The sequence below is a fragment of the Leuciscus leuciscus genome (genome assembly GCF_965113295.1).
Source record: "Leuciscus leuciscus genome assembly, chromosome: 15".
NCBI lineage: Eukaryota > Metazoa > Chordata > Actinopteri > Cypriniformes > Leuciscidae > Leuciscus > Leuciscus leuciscus.
Genome location: NC_138739.1, coordinates 9136015 through 9154297, shown reverse-complemented (window position 1 = coordinate 9154297; position 18283 = coordinate 9136015). Strand labels below are relative to the sequence as shown.

The 18283-nt window shown below is 36.6% G+C and overlaps 2 protein-coding genes across 3 annotated transcripts; one reads left to right on the top strand and one right to left on the bottom strand.

Moving 5' to 3' along the window:
- Positions 1 to 1239: 1239 nt before the first annotated feature.
- LOC309476200 (CD48 antigen-like) lies at positions 1240 to 4908 on the bottom strand. Its single transcript, XM_082139449.1, has 4 exons — positions 4527 to 4908; positions 3770 to 4090; positions 1748 to 2038; positions 1240 to 1578 (listed from the first exon to the last, which is right to left on the bottom strand). Exons 1-4 carry the CDS (start codon positions 4573 to 4575, stop codon positions 1436 to 1438), a joined length of 804 nt encoding a protein of 267 aa, XP_081995575.1. The 5' UTR covers positions 4576 to 4908; the 3' UTR covers positions 1240 to 1435.
- Positions 4909 to 11356: 6448 nt separating this feature from the next.
- Positions 11357 to 17211, top strand: LOC309476129 (uncharacterized protein). 2 transcript variants are annotated; one of them, XM_082139342.1, is made up of 6 exons: positions 11357 to 11468; positions 12830 to 13150; positions 13360 to 13692; positions 13896 to 14036; positions 14164 to 14210; positions 14436 to 17211. In XM_082139342.1, exons 1-6 carry the CDS (start codon positions 11414 to 11416, stop codon positions 14526 to 14528), a joined length of 990 nt encoding a protein of 329 aa, XP_081995468.1. In that variant the 5' UTR covers positions 11357 to 11413; the 3' UTR covers positions 14529 to 17211. The 2 variants fall into 2 exon arrangements, with proteins under 2 accessions (XP_081995468.1, XP_081995467.1); XM_082139341.1 differs by having other exon boundaries at positions 13896 to 14039.
- Positions 17212 to 18283: the final 1072 nt, after the last annotated feature.

Sequence of the window (18283 nt, the reverse complement as noted above, 5' to 3'; positions counted from 1 at the left end):
CGCAAAGCAGCGGAGCAGAAGAGAGTGCCACACTAGCGACATCCGCTGGTCAAAGCCGTGTAAATGCATCACAGCAAACATGGCACGCTCTGCAGTGAATAACATTGATAAATGATCAGCATATGAGACGGGCTTCCATACTAGGTAGTCTTTTATTCATTTGTAATATTCATTTGTATTTGTATGTATGGACAAGTAGCAACACAGAAGGGTGATCCATGGATTTCAAATAGATGGAGGAATGATAAGACAGCACACCTTTCCAGATCTATTTAAGAACACTTATCTGGAAATCTGTGTAAGGGTCCGTTCATACAGAACGCGCTTTTTCATTGCTTTTCTAGGCATATGCGCACTAGACGGACGCTCGCTCGCTCTTCTGCAGCGTCTCGCGCATGACACGGCGTTCTAAAAATGCGGCGCTCAATTGAAAAGAAGTTCAGCTTTTAAAAACACGTCTCGACCTTGCGTTTTCCCCCATTCCACTGCCCAACTATGTGTAAATGTCCCCAAAGTCATAAACATCTTAAAGGTGATTTCTGTATTGATATCTTCCAGTTGAACCTGCACATCAAATATCCTAGAAGCATCTGCAAAATACGTGTTATTAACACACATACCCATATATTTTATGAAGATGTTACACTTAAACTTGACGAATAAATGTAATATTCCAACTTTAATCTGATAGTTTTGTAAATTCATGTAACAATTTCCATCGCTGTGCACAAGCAGGCGTCCTTCGTTACCATAGTAACCGTCCTGCTTCTGCATTCCACTTTCACACCTTATCGTGCGCATGGAAAAGTATGGAAGATATAGGCCTACTGATGATGTTATTTAATGATACTACAGATTGCACTTAGTAGATCACACTGACTTTAATGAAAACAACTGTTTTGCAGAGCATGCCATGTTTGCTGTGATGCATTTACACGGCTTTGACCAGCGGATGTCGCTAGTGCGGCACGCCCTTCTGCTCCGCTGCTTAGCGCATGCGTAGAAGTGCGAGAAAATAAGAAAGTTTCTCATTATTACGAGATGTTAAGTCATTATTTCGAGAAAGTTTCTCATTATTACGAGATGTTAAGTCATTATTTCGAGAAAGTTTCTCATTATTACGAGATGTTAAGTCATTATTTCGAGAAAGTTTCTCATTATTATGACTTAAAGAATCTTTTTTTTTTTTTTTACTCAACGTGGCGGAAACGGGCTTCCATACTGATCAGAAATCTAAATACAACTTATATAAAATAGGCTATGTAAGCATATATATATATATATATATATATATATATACAGTATATATATTAATAAACTTTGCACCTAAATATAAACCTCTTGTTGATTTTATTGATAACTATTTTCATTTAAATCCTTGCATATATCTGTTCAACTTTGCAGACTAAAACTTCACAATATTTAACCATATTTATTATGATGTGTCTGTCAGTTTCTTGTCTCCTCTTGTAGATCTGATGTCATAAAGTAGAAAAGCCACTGTAGCCACGCCCACCAGAGCACAGAGAGCCAATCGGATAACAGCTTCAGTAGGACCACAACAGTCATTGTTGACTTCTAAATAAATTTAAAAAGAAAGAAATACAACAACAACAACAACAAAAAAACAATGATAAAATAGAATTTTCAACAAGATGAAAATGATCATAATTTTGCAAAACAGAAAATTCTGATGCTTATTTGGAGGCTGGCTGTGGGTCAATAATATCATCAGCACTTGCCGTACCTGCACATGTGTGACAGAGTGTGTTGATGTCCAGATGTGTGGTCTGGTTGCTGATGGGATTGTTCAGCACACAGCTGTAGGGGTTTTTATCCTGATATTCCACCTCCAGAGGTAGAGAGAGACTGATGCTGAGATCAGACGCACTGATGCTGGACAATACACTGATTCCTGCGTACCAGGAGAGAGTCACATGACCCACATTCACCACTGATGAACACAGCAATGAACAATTTGATGATGATGAAGAACAATTTGAAGAGTCTCTGCTGATGACAGGAACAGGCAGACGAGCTGGAAAACATGAGAGAATGAAGATACATATGGATGACAATGTCTGTCATATGTTTAATCATTTTAGAATGTAAGTTACATTTATACTACGGGGCTGTTGAATGCTTGAATCTGATTGGTTGGCGTGCAATTATTTTCTGGGAAATGAACAGCTAAAGTAGTTCCAGGCAGGTTTCGACCGCATTACAGTTCCATATCACATATTACAGATTTACTGAACTGCACTAAACCCCATTCTCTTAACCCAATTCTCAATAGTCTAAAACAATTTGTCGAATAAATGACTCTTTTTGTAAAACATTAAACAAGTTCAGGTAGTTAAAGGGATGGTGCGGAGTCATTTCAACCTAGGTCCTTTGCACCATGATCTCGAGCCAACAATCCTGCAAAGGACCCTAGGTTGAAATTACTCCGAACCATCCCTTTAAAACACTGTTTGCAAATCTCATGCACTCTTTTTTCAAAACTCTAAACACATTCTCACTCGCTAAAACACATTTTGCACTGTGACGCACTTATGTTTCAAAACACTAAACACAGGCAGGCAAAAGTTAAACACAACTACAACACAGTTGTCATCGTTTACACACAACGACTCAAAATTGTTCAGATATTTCTAATGTTGTGACCAAACCAACTAATACAAGTCAGTTCAGAGTCCCTAAATTTACTCAAAATGTTGCACTGAATGTTGAAACCAATAATGGATGGAAACAATATAAGAGGGAGAGGAGGAAGAGTATGTGGTGAACAAAGAAGAAGAGGATGAGGACGAGGAAGAGCAGATGTGGAGAATGTTGTCAAGGCTGGATCTGCTTTTGGGATTTTCCCTTTTCCTGCAGAGACGACAGTGTCTGAGATGTGGAGAAACTCCTCCGGCCGGACCAGCATGAAGACATGATGCTGAAGCAGAATAAATCTCTCACTGACTGTGATTCTGCAGTTGCACAACTCTTCTGACTGTACTCTACTGTAATATGCTTTTCATTTAGAGTTTTTTACTGTAACCTTCTTGGCTTTTGCAGTTGGTGCTGAATATACAGACATTCAATCGGCCGTTCAATACTACACTTCCAGTGGATACACTCTAAACAAAAATGGTGCTAAATAGCACTAAAAGTGGTTCATTGGCTTGTAATCATAGGGGGACCACTTTAAGTGCCATATAGCACCTACCTTTGTCAAATGGTGCTATGTAGAACCATAAGAGGTGCCATATAGCACCTTAACCACCCCAAAGAACCGCTAAAGAACCGCTGAAGAACCAAACTGGGCTTAACAGGTTCTTTATGGTAGTGGTGCTACATAGCACCTTAACCACCGCAAAGAACCCCTGAAGAACCATTTTTTTTTAGTGTGTACAGTATACAATTTATTCACCTTACTACTGTAAGTTGTCAATACTTTAAGTAATTGCAAAATTTGTTTACTTTGATACAATATACTTGTTTTCTGTAACTGCATGCTCTGGATTATGTGTTCTCCATTTTTTGATGTAGTGTCTAACAAATGATCTGTAGTGTTTATAATATTGACTCGCTGGGCCCTCTCTTGCGCAATTGACTTACGGAAGAGTTAGAGATTCTCTGAATGTGGTTTGAAAATGTGGTTTTGTGTTTAAGGTTTTGAGAAATTGAGTGATGGTTTCAAGAAATGTGTTTAAGCAATTCAGAAAAACTGTAATTCAACGGACTGTCATCAGTTATTACATAACCTCATAACAATACTCACCATAGACTGAAACATTGAATGTTTTGGATGACAGTGTCATTCCCCTTATCTCTAGTTTATAAACTCCAGCATGTTCAGTTGTGATGTTTGTGATGGTCAGAGATCCAGTTTGATCTTCCAGCTTCAGTCTGTCTCTGAATCTCCCATCAGGAACATCATCATATGTGGAGAAGATTTCATCAGCTCTACTGATTTCAGCTATCAGAGAGTCTTCAGCTCCAAATGTCCACAGTGTCTCATCATCATCCTTCAGTTCAGTTAGATAAGTGTTTAGAGTGACAGAATATCCCTCCATCACTGACACTGACTCACCAAACACTCCTGACGGATGTACAGGGACAGATTTTACACAGATTAAGGTTTACAAATTCTGTTGCAATTTGTAACATTTAATTGTGAAGAACATCCAGAAAATGGATTTCCGTGACTTTAATAGTTGTCCATGATTACTGCAAATTGCTTGTTCTTTCTTAATTTAAGAAATAAAAAAAATGTTTTTACAGATCACTTCAGATGATTTTCATTTCATCTTTAAAATTAAGATGTTCATAACAGTGCAAAAAAAGAAAAAGCCAGAGAAATTGTAATTCACTTTAGTCATGTCCATTACTTTCCATGACTGTGGGACTAAGAGCACTTAAAAACACAGACCTGAATCTGAAATAGTACTCGAATAACATATTTGATTTTTCTGTGAAGAACTGAAAGTGATCACAGCTTGTTATGACATTGAGCCATAATAATATATTTAACTTACCAGTCAGATGGCACCAGCACAAACAGAACAAAACAATAACAGCGAACATTTTCTTCAGCGGTTTATGGAAATCTGATCTATAAAGACTGTCTGCTGAAAAGAAAATCAAACTGTAGCGGAAATATCATTCTGGTGTGTGAATCCTCCCACAACATGAAGACCCTCCTAGTTCTCTCTCTCACACAACCACACACACACACAAACACACACACACACACACACACACACACACACACAGATAATGTCTTTTATGTTTTACTGGGTCTTATTGAAACTTGAATTGTTCCTATAGAAAACATTCTTAATTTGTATCATTAACATTTACAAGAGTGACTACATTAAATATGTAAAGTATAAGAGTCAGATAAATCTCCTTTTCATGGTAAAATAGAGATTTTTGATTAAAAAAAAAAGCTGTAATAATTCAATTCTCAATTCAGTTGTTGTGAATGGCAAAACAAACAAACAAAAAGTTAAACAATCTCTCATCTCACATCTCTCTGGCTGAGGTGCGACACTGGCAGCTCATCTGAGTCAAACTGAAACGTCCTGTGGTCGCGTTTCTCCAGAAACATGCTTTGTTCTCTCGGTGGACAAATAGTTTGTGGGTGAGAATGGCCAGGTCTTTTCTGTGTGTAGAGTAAGAGCTTCTTCCTGCCCCGCTATTATGAACCCCACAGTCTGACTTCTTATCTAGATAAACCTGATTTACAGAGTAATAAAGTACTGAATCAGTCTATTAAAACTGATATTTAAAAACAGTCAAAGAAGATTCAGAAGTCCAACAGGATTCTACCCCTCAAGAATCATTGATAATGCACAGTTTGACACCTGATCATCTCTCAACTATAGAATTTACAACACTCTGAACAGAAAAAATACCATTTACTCTTTAATACAGGCACATTAAACCATGATGAGAAACTGTGTTCTGACAGATGGAGGAAAAAAACACATTAACATCATAACCAGTGTCATGTCTTGTTTTGACTGACATGACATGTTTCATGTCAGTCATGTTTCACGTCTTGTCATGTGATTCCCTGGTCCTCATGTGGTGCTGCTATGTGCTTCCCTAGCATTTTGTGTCAAGTAATCATTGATTAATTCTCTATTACATTCGCAGGTGTGTCTTGTTTAGTCATTAGTAGTCTGTATTTAAGCCCTCATGTTTTCCATGTGTCTTTGTCAAGTATTGATTTATGTAACCACTGTTGGTAAGTGCCATGTTCATGGTTATGTTTTTCAATGGAGTTTTATACCATTCCTTTGTTTTATGTTTGTTCTTGTTTTCGCCCTTTTCACAAGATGTAAAATAAGTCTCTGAATTCCCCAGAGTGTGTATGTGAAGTTTTAGTTCAAAATACCCCACACATATTTTTGTATATCATGTTAAAGTTGTCACTTGTTGAGGGTGAGCAAAAACAAACCGTTTTGTGTCTGTTCCTTTAAATGCAAATGAGCTGCTGCTCCCGGCACAGGGGGCGGAGCTTCAGCAGCTTGTTTCCTTTTACCTCACACCGACATGCACTGAAAATGTATAAAACTTTTAGCCTTTTATGTTCAAACCAGAGTCAGAAAGATGGAGAGACTCGAGAAGAAGTGACAACATGTAGACAACATTTCGCAGGGCCGGCCCGAGGCATAAGCGAACTAAGCGGCTGCTTGGGGCCCCCTCGCCACCAGGGGGCCCCCAATCGAGTTTTTTTTTTTTTTTTTTTACATAATAGCCTAATTAACAAGTGACATAAATGAATGAAAGGATTAATAATTCAAGACAAGAAAATTCTGATTTCATGATCAATATACCTGCCTACAACTGCAGCTGTGTCTGCCAGTGTTTGAGTCATGCGCATAACCTCGCGTGCATAGACAATTTGTGCGCAGTCACGGTAATGTTAAGCCATGTCACAAAAATTTGATTTGATCAATGATTTATCCTTTAAATGTAATGATATTCAGAACAGAACAAGAACAAAAGACTAACTATAAACAAGCCGAAAACGAAATAATTTAAAGCGAAAGTGAAAGTAAGCGGCGTTGGGCTCACGTATCTCTCTCATTAGAATCAAAATGTTTCAACATTCGCGATGGATTTGGATGGTAAACTATTCTTTATTCATAGTATGAATTGTTCAACTGACTATTTAAACAGAGCAGTGTAATTTGTATAATTATGTTAGGTTGACTATTTTATTATTATATTTTATTACGGCTATAACGAACAGGCTGCGGTGTGAAGATTGCAATGCTGGAATATGTGAGTGTGTGTGTGTGTGTGTGTGTGTGTGTGTGTGTGTGTGTGTGTGTGTGTGTGTGTGTGTGTGTGTGTGTGTGTGTGTGTGAGGCGCGGGCGCGCTCGAACAGTGGAAACATAAAAACATACTCTGTCATGTTCATACAAGACATCATTCAAACTGCAAAGTGTTGCAAAACGTTGGAGGATATTTTGCAAATAATTTTTTTTTATATGTTTTGTGACAGTTTGTTTTCAGAAGTTTCAAAGAGTTAGTAAAAGAGTAAAGAAAAAGTTACTAACTTTTTTTAGTATCTATTTTTATTAAGTATTTATTTTGTATTAATACATAACCTAATTGTATTAATTTGTAATGTAACATTATTGCGTGAAATTTGTGTCAATAATCGTCAAGCACAGGTGACTGCGTGGTGGGAGGGGGCCCCCAAATCAAATTCTGCTTAGGGCCCCCAAAAGGCTCGGGCCGGCACTGACATTTCTGAATGGTTAGTTGATGAATTTTTTGTTTATACTCAAACAGCAACATTACACACTAACTAAAGTTAGAAAAGTGAAATTATAATCAAACACCCCTTTAAACTGCACTTGGGTTCTTCAAACGTGCCTTCAGTGGATCCAGTGGCGGTTCTACATTGAATTACACCCTGGGCAAGACCCCCTTCGAGCGCCCCCCCCCCCCAATTATACCCACCAATTAATATTGCCCCTTCATTCATGACATGGATACCGTAATCATACAGAGAAAACATAGTTTGCATACCTTTATCTTTCGCTCGTTTCTAAATTGGGCACCTGATGGCTTTGACCTTTCTTGTCCATCTCTTATTTGGCACTCGACATCGACAATCAACAGATTTCCCCTGATCCCCCCCATACCAACTGTCACTCACGACGAGTCACGACCAGAAGTCAAGACTAAACCAATTCACCTTGGTGGTGGTGACCAAGTAATCGTTTTGTATTACCTATTTTTATTAGCCATTCAGACAATTCAGAAAAACAAAAATGTGCGGGAAATATAGAGGCCTGTATTTATAATATTATGAATGAAATGTGCGTTATTTGGAAGAAAGTCGAGGTGTGACTGACTTAGATAACTATATGGATCCCCCCCGTCTCCCCCCCTTGTCCTTTCCATTTGGGAGAGACCCAGAGGTGAACTGTCATCCGCGCCCGCGCCTCTGCGCCCCCTCCCCTTTCCCCTTCTCAAATAAACAGCTTCTGTGCAGGGCATCTTCTCAGCAAGCAGGGACGCCTGCAGCTGCAGGGGGCGCAAATTTGCCAATTCCCCACACAGTGAAATGATAGATAATAGAAAACCGCTTCGCGGCACAGATTTATTTATTTTATTTTATTTTTATTTATTTTTTTCTTCTGCTCGTGCCGGCGGCGCCGCCCCCCCAAAAATGCCGCCCCGGGCGATTGCCCGGTTCGCCCGTGCCAAAAACCGCTACTGAGTGGATCAATGTTACAACCAGAGCCTCAAGAATAAATAAAATAAAAAAATGGTGAAGATTATACTATGACTTGTATATAGGCATATGACTATTTACATATTTAATTAACCATATTTTAATTGGAGATTTGTCATAATAGCGACACTATGAATGCCCTTGGGACCTTCTGTGCCAATTCTGGGTGACTCATCTTACCCCAAGGCCGGGTCTAATTTTATCTTTTTTACTTAACTAGCCTATAACTTTTACTCTACAAATCCAAAAACATTGAGTCCACAAATCCCTCATTAACACATCGATACAAAAACGTTGTTCAACATAATTCAATGTCATATAGATCACTATTTTCCAGAGACATAAAATTAGATCAATTGATCTCAAAGCTAAATCTCACAAATGTTGATATTCAGATGAAATGACAAAATTAAAAATAGCGGACCTGAGATGAGATTCTGTGTAATCTATGGTCAGGAGAAAAAAACGGGAAAGCGATTTATAGATTAGCATTACAGAATATGCTAATCAATGACTAGAAGATAACTACACCTAAGCTACATAAATTCATCAACTAACCATTCAGAAATGTCCTGTTGCTTCTACATGTTGTCACTTCTTCTTGAGTCTCTATATCATTGTCTGATTCCGGTTTGAACATAAAAGGCTAAACGTTTTTGAAATTTTCAGGACACAAGCGGTTGAAGCTCCGCCCCCTGTGCCGGGAGCAGCAGCTCATTTGCATTTAAAGGGACACACACAAAAATGTTGCAATTTTTTAACATGCTATATAAAAATATCTGTGGGGTATTTTGAGCTAAAACTTCACATACACACTCTGAGGACATCAGAGACTTATTTTACATTTTATAAAAAGGGCATTTTACCACCCCTTCAACATGCTTTGTCCAGTTAGGGCACTTGACTGTTATGCCCAGTGGTGTAAAACTGATCAGCTGCTGGTGTGCTTTGGTTTACCCTGGCAGAGTTCCTCAGCATCCAAACAGAGAATAAGCAAATGGATTGTTGAGGCTATTTCTGCAGATTTTGAGGTGCACAACCTTCATTCAAAGGCCCATTCAACAAGAGGTATGGCTGCCTCTAAGGATATGTTGATAAACTACTGTACAATAATGAACGTTGGCTGTTTGAATAATGCTTTGTTCTTCTTCTGTAAGTCACTTTGGATAAGTGTCTGCTAAATGCATAAATGTAAATGTACATTTTATTTAAAAGCAATGGAAATGTTTTTTTATTTGTTTTTTTATGGTGTTAGTTTTAGTTAACTATAATAATCCTGATGTGAATGTATTTTCGTGGACTGAAATATATGGAGGGCAAAACATTTTATTGAACAATTTTTTATTGTTTTTATTTATATATATATATAATATTCTTAAGGTACATTTTAATAAATATGCTAACAATATATTTAAAAAAATGGTGTATATTTTGAAATGTGTAAATTCTTTAAAAAAAGAATGGCGAAGTCAAAAAGTTTGTTTGACCATCCATTGTGGCGCCTGTTACATTTACGCCCTCTAGTGTCACAAGCAAAAATTACAACTCGATATAATGGCTGCAACATTAAGGAAATGCAATCACCCTGATGCCTTTTTGTTACACATATTTAGCCAATGTATTGAATATAATGCATTGCTTACAGTGTTGTTATTTATTTTTGTTTCTAGGAAATGCCTTATGGACAGAGGTGTACCGTAATTGTTAGTTATGCATTGTGTGTGTGTGTGTGTGTGTGTGTGTGTGTGTGTGTGTGTGTGTGTGTGTGTGTGTGTGTGTGTGTGTCTACCCCCATGAGAAGGAGCAGAAGAAATCCAACCACAGGAATAGTATATTCCAGTAATATGTGTAAAAATGTCTAAAAGATTAACAACTAATATATCTATATATTCTGTAGATAACTGCCACCAAAATTGGGTTAACATGGCTATGGAAATAAGACCTTAGTAGTTATATGTTCTGATTCTTCGTCAGTATTAACATCATTACTCAAAGATCAACCAGAGAAGATCTGATTAATAAAAATATTCATGCTCTTGTATAGTATTCAAAGGAAAAAAGGGACAGTGGGATTCTGTTGGGTAGCAGCACATAAAGGGATTCATGGAAATTAAGCTATATATTTGTATGTACAATAAAAATGTATGTGGCAGAAACAGGAAGGAAGAGGTTGTAATAACTAGATTAAGGCTTACTCTACTTGAACTCTTCGTTGGCTTTAATAGGAATCATTAGAAATGATTTATGCATATTTGTAGAGAAAAAGAAACTGTAGAGCATGTCGTATTTGATTGGAGAGAAGGCTATAGGGCAGGCTATCAAAAAATAGATTTGTGTTGTAATGCATCAGTCTGGATCCAGAGGGACTCAGGGCAGAAGCAGGAGGAGCTGAACACGCAGTGCCAGAGGGTTTTTTTTTATTAATTTTGTTATTTAGGCCTATATTTATTTTTAGTGATTACGAGAAAGGCATAGAATACGATGAATTAAATTAAAAAATTAAAAATTAAAATCAAAGAAAAAGAAAAAGATGATGATAATGATGATGAAGATGATGATGATTTCCACTTCTGGGAACTCAAGGCGTAGTATGTGAAATGGTTTCATGACAAATCTGGTTCTTCGGCGAAATTGGGTCTCCACCAGCTATCAGTTAATTGATAATACTAAGTACATAAGAACGATAATAATTTAAAATATGTAGGCTATAGCTTACTATATAGTGCATAATAAAACAAATTGTATGTCATTTATTTCACTTTATTAAACTGTTAATTAAATTAATAATAATAATGACCAATTAAGTGAATAATTGAACATTTAATTGTTCTTTTTATAACTGAAATATTTTGACATTTAATACTTACTTGAACTCGTAATCACATTAAAGATGATTGTGAAAAGGCCTACGTGTGTGCAACTGTGTGTAGCCTATAAACTAAGCTAACGGGCTAATCTGTATATGCATGCTATGCTAGTACATAAGCTAACTAATACAGACATGAATGGTCATTATACCATAGTTAAAACACGTTTTATCATAACATTTATTTTTTAGGAATTGTAATCAGGCGCTAATGAGAGTACCTGGATTTGAGGGAGGACCCAATTTGTAACAACAACAACGGAAATAAGAGTCGGCTCCGTTCGATGCGGACATGCTGAAAAAGTTTATCTTTAGTTTGTTGGTTGCGTTTTTATTCCTCGTTCCCGGTAAGACACTTACTTGTTTCAATTCATATTCCTGTCAACGATAAATAAAAGATGATTAAATAGTTTTAGACACATTTACCTGGCGGTGAACCGGCTCTCCAGCCTTTGCTGAATGAAACTTGAAATATAATTTCGAAAAGCTCTAAAATAGCTGTACATCTGTCAACTAGGGTGAACAAACGTCCTCTTTTCCCCGGGTTTTGGCTTAGTTTCCCCTATTGTTTTCATACTTGCTGAAGGTAAACTGAAAATCAGAGTACCTGCATTACTCATAGTTGAGTAAAGAGAACATACTCGTTCAAAAATGTAGTAAAGTAGAGAGTAAAAGTTGCTAATATCTCTGATCAGTCAAAAATATACTTTAGTACAGTAACTAATTACATTTACTCACACTTTACACCACTGGTTTTTATTACTGTGAACAAGAATTATAATGTTTGTTTGATGCTAATTCTAAATTAAAGAGAAGGATTGAAATAAACAAAGTTAATGTGGCTTTATAAGTTTATTTTTTATTTCCACGTTTGTTATAAAGTGAGATGTATTTCTAAACAGATGTTAAACATATACTGTAGAAAACATCCCATTGCAAAAAGAAAAACAAAACTTTTTGAGTGTAGATAAATAAATCACTGAGAAATTTGAGAAAATAAATAAATCACAGTAAATTAAACATTGCTTCATTCATTCATATATATATATATATATATTGTGTGTGTGTAATCGATAATATATTTATATATTGGAAATATATATGCTGGTAATCTGTCACGCCTACTTGACTGGAGCCTCATCAATAGGGCACACGTGTGCTGAAGTAAACTAACCTTTGAACATACATAACTAGAGAGTCTAATTCTTTTTCTTCTTCTTGTTATTATTGGTTCTACACAGAGAGTACCTGTAGAAAAACCATCAACAGAAAAACACAAGCTTAAACATGTCCGGGAAGAAAGAGAACGTATGGTCACCCTATATGCTACTGACATTGGCAGGTCCTAAAAATGCATTCAAAACTGAAGGCATTGATATTGTGGTAGATTTTCCCATACGCACCTGACTTAAGTTCACCTGCTTCGTCTCCTAATCAGTGTCGGCTAAGTCGGTCAACGTCCGGACCCCTACGAACACTAGCACTTGGGAATAAGGTCTCTAGTGTTCCACTAATATAGACAGACTCCAGACAATGCCTTTGAATATGCTTTAATCACGGCCAGAGGAACTCAGACCAATTTCAGAGAGAATCCCACCAGCAAAAAGATACAGCAGTTTTTATAGAATAGGAGCATGTCAATGGTGAACAATTTTTTTTGTCTTTCGATCTAAAAAGAGATTTGATTAACTGTTAATTTCTTCTCCAGGTGCGTCTGATGGCACAGATGAAGTGTCAGTGAAGGAGGGAGATTCAGTCACTCTATACACTAATATTAAAATAACCCAAGGAGTCAGAATTAGATGGTATTATGATGGCTTTCTCATCGCTCGAATCAGTGGAGATCGCAGTGAGATCTGTACAGATGTTCAGTGTAATGAAGTTAATGGGAGATTCAGAGGCAGACTGGAGCTGGATCATCAGACTGGATCTCTGACCATCATGGACATCAGAACTGAAGACTCTGGAGATTATTATCTAAAGTTCAGTAGCAGCAGCAGTGGAAAGAGATTCAGTGTTTCTGTTCATGGTGAGTCATTAGTGAATGTTTAAAAAGCAGGTTATATGTTTTTAAATCACATCATTAATGTATTCATCAACGCTGGGTTACAAAATGCAGAGAATTAGATGTAAAATAAACACAAACATTTTTTGTAAATGAGGATAAACATTGCTTTACAGACTTGACAGTCAAGAAAGCCTAATATATTTGTCTGGTATTGTTGGTTTGTGTTTCAGGTGTTCCTGCTGCTGAACGAGATGAAGTGAAGAGAAAGATCGTGAAGGGAGGAGAAGCTGTTAGTCTAGAGACTCCTGAAGTAAAAACATCAAATAATTCATTGACGTGGTATTTTAATGACACACTCATCGTGAGTGGAGATCAGAGTCAGATCTGTACAGATGTTCAGTGTAAAGAGAGATTCAGAGACAGACTGAAGCTGGATCAGTTTGGATCTCTGACCATCACAAACACCAGAAACACAGACTCTGGACTCTATAAACTACAGATCAACATCAGCACCAGCAGCTTCAGTATCAGGAGGAGCACGAGCTTCTGTGTTACTGTCACTGGTGAGCATCATTTAGGCATTTGGAAGGAAAAACACTCTTACAGTGTAATATAAATAAAGTTGGCATGGCATCGTTACTGCTTTTATTTTATTACTTTGATGACTTGGTACTGAATCAGTGGTACTTTTGGCATCCCTGAACAAAACTGTGATCTACTTTAAACTGAATGAGATTCACATGTGATTTCATTGTGTTTGTTATAGGTCAGTCTGACAGATTTACTCACACTAATGATCCAGGTTCAGGTCTGTCTCCAGGAGCCATAGTAGGAATATGTGTTTTTCTTCTGCTGGTGATTATAGCTATTGCTGTTGGAATTTACTATTACCACATGAACTCTAGAAGTGGTAAGAATCTCCTTCAGATATTATAAGTAGAGAAAACATCTTTATTGTGCAACATTTATATTAATGTGTGTGTGTGTGTGTGTGTGTGTGTGTGTGTGTGTGTGTGTCTGATTATTTTTCAAAGTGGACTTGGTGAAAATCCTGCAAAATTTTTACAATCGAGTCAAAAAGGTAAGTTACTGCACTACGTAGTGTATCTTTGTAGAAATCTGACTTAACATAACATTCAGATCTGTTTTATTGCACTTTTACTGAAAAAAAGAAATCATTGCGATGGGAAATAAACATTTCAAACGACAGATGTGCTGATTATTTTGTGTTTTTTGTTTCTGTGACTGACAAATGAACAGCGTTATTTACATTCTTTACCTTCTGTGATTTGTTGATTTCTTGCAGAAGGAGAAATCCCAAGACCCAGAGGATCAGTGTGATGAAGAGTGCTCGTTCGTGACAGCGACGATCAATCATGAAAACGATCGCCTGACTTAAAAAAATATATTTCTTTTTTTTATGATTGGTTATTGCGGCATTTTGGGTGGTTCCTGAGGTCTGGTTATAGCGTTATCATCACGCCTTCCAGACCAGCGAAATAATGTGAAAATTCCTGGAATCACTGTGATCATGAAATATGTGCAGTGCCAATATTTCATAAAGTACATATAGCATTATAATGAGAACATGAACACTAGTGCTTTAGTTGCCCGTGTATCAGCACTGTTGTAAAGGGAAGAGCACATCCAGAGTTATGTTTATCTGATTATTAATCTCATAGGATGTCAAAGAACGGGCTTCAGTTTACCTGAGATCATAAACTCTTCAGCTTTATCTCAACAGCTATTCCTTTTAGATGTTTCTTTTTCTACAACATTGATGCATCATAATCTAGCAGTCTTATTTTTTTCTAGTCGTTCATGTTTTCATGTCATCTTTATTTGTCATTAGGCCTAATCTTCATAAGCCTTAAAATATTTTCATAACTGATTTCTTAGAGGGGAGGGTCTATGTGCGGGTAAAGGTATGGGTTTTTTTTTCCCAGATCTTTTGATCTAATGGACAAAATCGTGCAATTTACATATGAACGCGACCGGAGATCAAAAACAATAAAACACACGGAGAGCATCAGCTTTAGTTTCTGCTCTGACAGCTGAAAGACCAGCCGAACGCTGGGAGTGTGTGTTAGATATCAGGAATGGTGAGAGAACATTTTGCTTGGTACGTTTTCATCTTCAAATCAAACTTGGGTCTCCAGTCGACAAAGTTTAAATCCAGTCTGGCTAGAGCTCTTCCCATAATGTTTACACATTAGGTCAGAAGATGTAGAGTAGACGGTCTTTTGTGGCTGTTCGTCTATACTGAAGGGGTTTGATTGGAATCCACTGCTGCTTCAATGTATATGTAATGAGTGATTATAATCAAGGTATTAATCATTATTTTTCCTTCTAAATATTACATGAGTTGAATGACTTCTCTGGAGATTTTTATTTTGTTATTGAAGTTACAGTGTGATCACTGAAATGTTATTTTCAAGTATTCTTTAATGTCAGTTTTTGTTATTTCCAGAAATGAAATAGGGATTTGTTTTGTGTTTGAGAAAGGTCCTCAACATGTTAAAACACATAGGGGTCATTGAAGCCACTAGTTTAAGGGACCATTTCTTTGTTAAAGCCTTACTTAGACTAAAGTGTAGCTCTCCTTGAGAAAGAACGCATTGCCTTGATGTTTTGAGAGGACTCTCCTGTTTATAATTAGAGTCTGGCCAAATCCAACCTTGGAAAAGATGTGTGTGTGTGTTAGTCTTCTTGGTTACAGGTTAAGGAACCACTGGCATTATTGGAGATTGACTGAGTTGTTGTTCGGGACATGTTGCAATCTGAGAACTGGAAGGTCACGACGTGCCTAACTTCAGGGTCCGAGTGTCAGCTGCATAATCTATGGAGATATGTTTCAGTTTATCTGTATATGTGTGGAAAATTACTATGTTTATCAATTTCTTAGCCAATCAGAATCATTCTGCCTGTAAGCAATGACGTAGCTTAGACCTTGGTGTAGGGTATAACTGCTGTGATCTTTGTAACTGTAAGCGGGGCGTCCTACGAACTCCTGTGTGAGTCTTGAAGCTGAACTTCTGCTGATGAAACTGCAAACTATTTTCAGTAAAACTTTTCTTTAACTTATTATAATTCTGACTCCGGGTCTTCTTTCAAACATCTGGTCCTTGGGTCCTAAACTATCAACCCCTAACAACGCCATGCAATCCGGTCGAATGTGTTTTCGTCTACCTCTGGAAGTGGTTGAAAGTTGACAAGCTCAAAACGTTTTAGACCCTGTTTACACCTGTATTTTGCATCGTCCACTTGTGATCCGATTGACCTAAACGCTTTGTGGTGGAGGTTTGCCTAATATTTCAGCAGATCTTCTGGAGGTTGAATGTTTTTTTTTTTCAACATTCAAAAATGTTTTTTTTTTTGGGAAAAGCGATTTCCCAAAGAAACGTGTCTCAGGATGTAACCACTGGGTGCTGCTGTTTATCTTCAACTTCATTGCTGGATTTTTTTCCTACTTTATATTTAAGTCACAAATAATCTACTTGTAGCATTTAGCCTTCTTCCTCACTTTTTTTTCCCCCACAAAGTTTGTTTTAATACTATTTTCCGTTTTAAATTATCTGCACTTTGTTCAAGTTTTTGAAAGATTGTCTGCCACTTTTGCACTCTTTAGGGCGGTTTCCCAGACAGAGATTAAGCCTATAGTCCTCGACTAAATGGCCCTCTAAACTAGATTAACAGAAATCTCTCTGTCATGGCTTTAGTCCTATATTTAGTTTAGTCCAGAGTTTAATAAGATGATTTCCTAGAGGAAGATTAAATTAAACCTACCAGGAGGCAGGTTTATATATATGTTATTTATACAGGAGGAGGTATATATATATATATATACTTTTTTTATGCTGTTCACTTTAAACATTTCTTTTTTTTCTCCACACTATTGTATCGGGTTTCTAGTTCAAATGTGATTGATCGATGTTACTGAATTAAAATGGTCACTCTTTGATTTCTCTTGATGTTTTCATTTTGTAATGTTTCAATCTCGTAACCCAGTCATACGGGACTTTCACTTCCCATCAGGTTTTGCTCAGGGCTGAATTGGGTGAAATAAAGTGATATTTTATTTACCATTGTGTTGTTTCATTCCATGATTTATAGGCATCCTCTGTCATGCTAATTCAGATTAGCACTGTTAGTTTTGAATGAATATGGTTTATTTTAGTTCAGGACTCCATTCTCCAGGTGTAATAATCTGTACTTAATATGTGTTACAGAAAGCCATTTTTTATACACGATTAACTATTCTAGATTAAGGCGTACTCCTGTCTTAAATTAAACCCTGTCCAGGAAACATATTTTGTTTTGATTTATTTTATCATTTTTATTGACATGATTTGCTTTTGATAAAGGAATGTGAATACATTTTACTGTCTGTGCTGATTCTGAATAAACTGTTAAAATGTTGTAAATTCTTTTTTATATTTTCAGTGAAAATATTGCCTGGTGCCAGTGTTAGTTCAGTATCATTAATATAAAATTATAGTTATTGTTAACATTTTGATTTCGTTTTTAAAATTCTATTTTCTGTTTTAATGTTAATTTTAAACATTAAAATGTTTAATGTTTATAGAATCATACAATTTAATTTCTGTTTTATTTTTTGTATCGGGGAAAAATCTGTCTATCATCTCAGAAAATCTGCTCAAAAATAAATTGCAGTCAAGGGTAATATCCATGAACAATTTTGAAAAATTAAAACGTTCTTATATAAAAAAAAAAAGAGGATACAAAAAATTGTGAGGAAAAGTCAATAAATTATTCAAATCATAGTCGGGATTACAGCTACTCGATTTAGATAGTGACACTACATTTATACTCAATTTAAATCAAAATTCTCAAAAATTTACTTTGCTTGTCTTAAAGGGGACTTTGTCCACAATGGGGCGCCAAGTAACAAGCGGTGAAGTTGTCATGACGACGACAAAGTATGATTCATTTTAGCGAATCGCTTCGTTCGCGCGGCTCTCTATAAGAATCGATTCAAAGAACTGATTTATTTAAGTGAAGTACTTCGTTAAATACTGATGTCAGACATGTTTTTACTGGTCGTAGTTTGTCCACAACAAATACTTTATGATTACAATTCTTAAAGGGTTTTTGCTTGTTTTAAAGGGACTTTGTCCACAATGGGGTGCCAAA

Excerpts from the sequence above, each read along its gene's own strand:
- LOC309476200 (XM_082139449.1), bottom strand. The coding sequence starts at position 4,575 with ATGTTCGCTGTTATTGTTTTGTTCTGTTTGTGCTGGTGCCATCTGACT. Across the intron at positions 2,039-3,769 it reads ATTCAATGTTTCAGTCTATG|CTCGTCTGCCTGTTCCTGTC; the intron begins GTGAGTATTGTT and ends CATGTTTTCCAG. Across the intron at positions 1,579-1,747 it reads ACTCTGTCACACATGTGCAG|AAGTCAACAATGACTGTTGT; the intron begins GTACGGCAAGTG and ends AAATTTATTTAG.
- LOC309476129 (XM_082139341.1), top strand. The coding sequence starts at position 11,414 with ATGCTGAAAAAGTTTATCTTTAGTTTGTTGGTTGCGTTTTTATTCCTC. Across the intron at positions 11,469-12,829 it reads GTTTTTATTCCTCGTTCCCG|GTGCGTCTGATGGCACAGAT; the intron begins GTAAGACACTTA and ends TTTCTTCTCCAG. Across the intron at positions 13,693-13,895 it reads CTTCTGTGTTACTGTCACTG|GTCAGTCTGACAGATTTACT; the intron begins GTGAGCATCATT and ends TGTTTGTTATAG.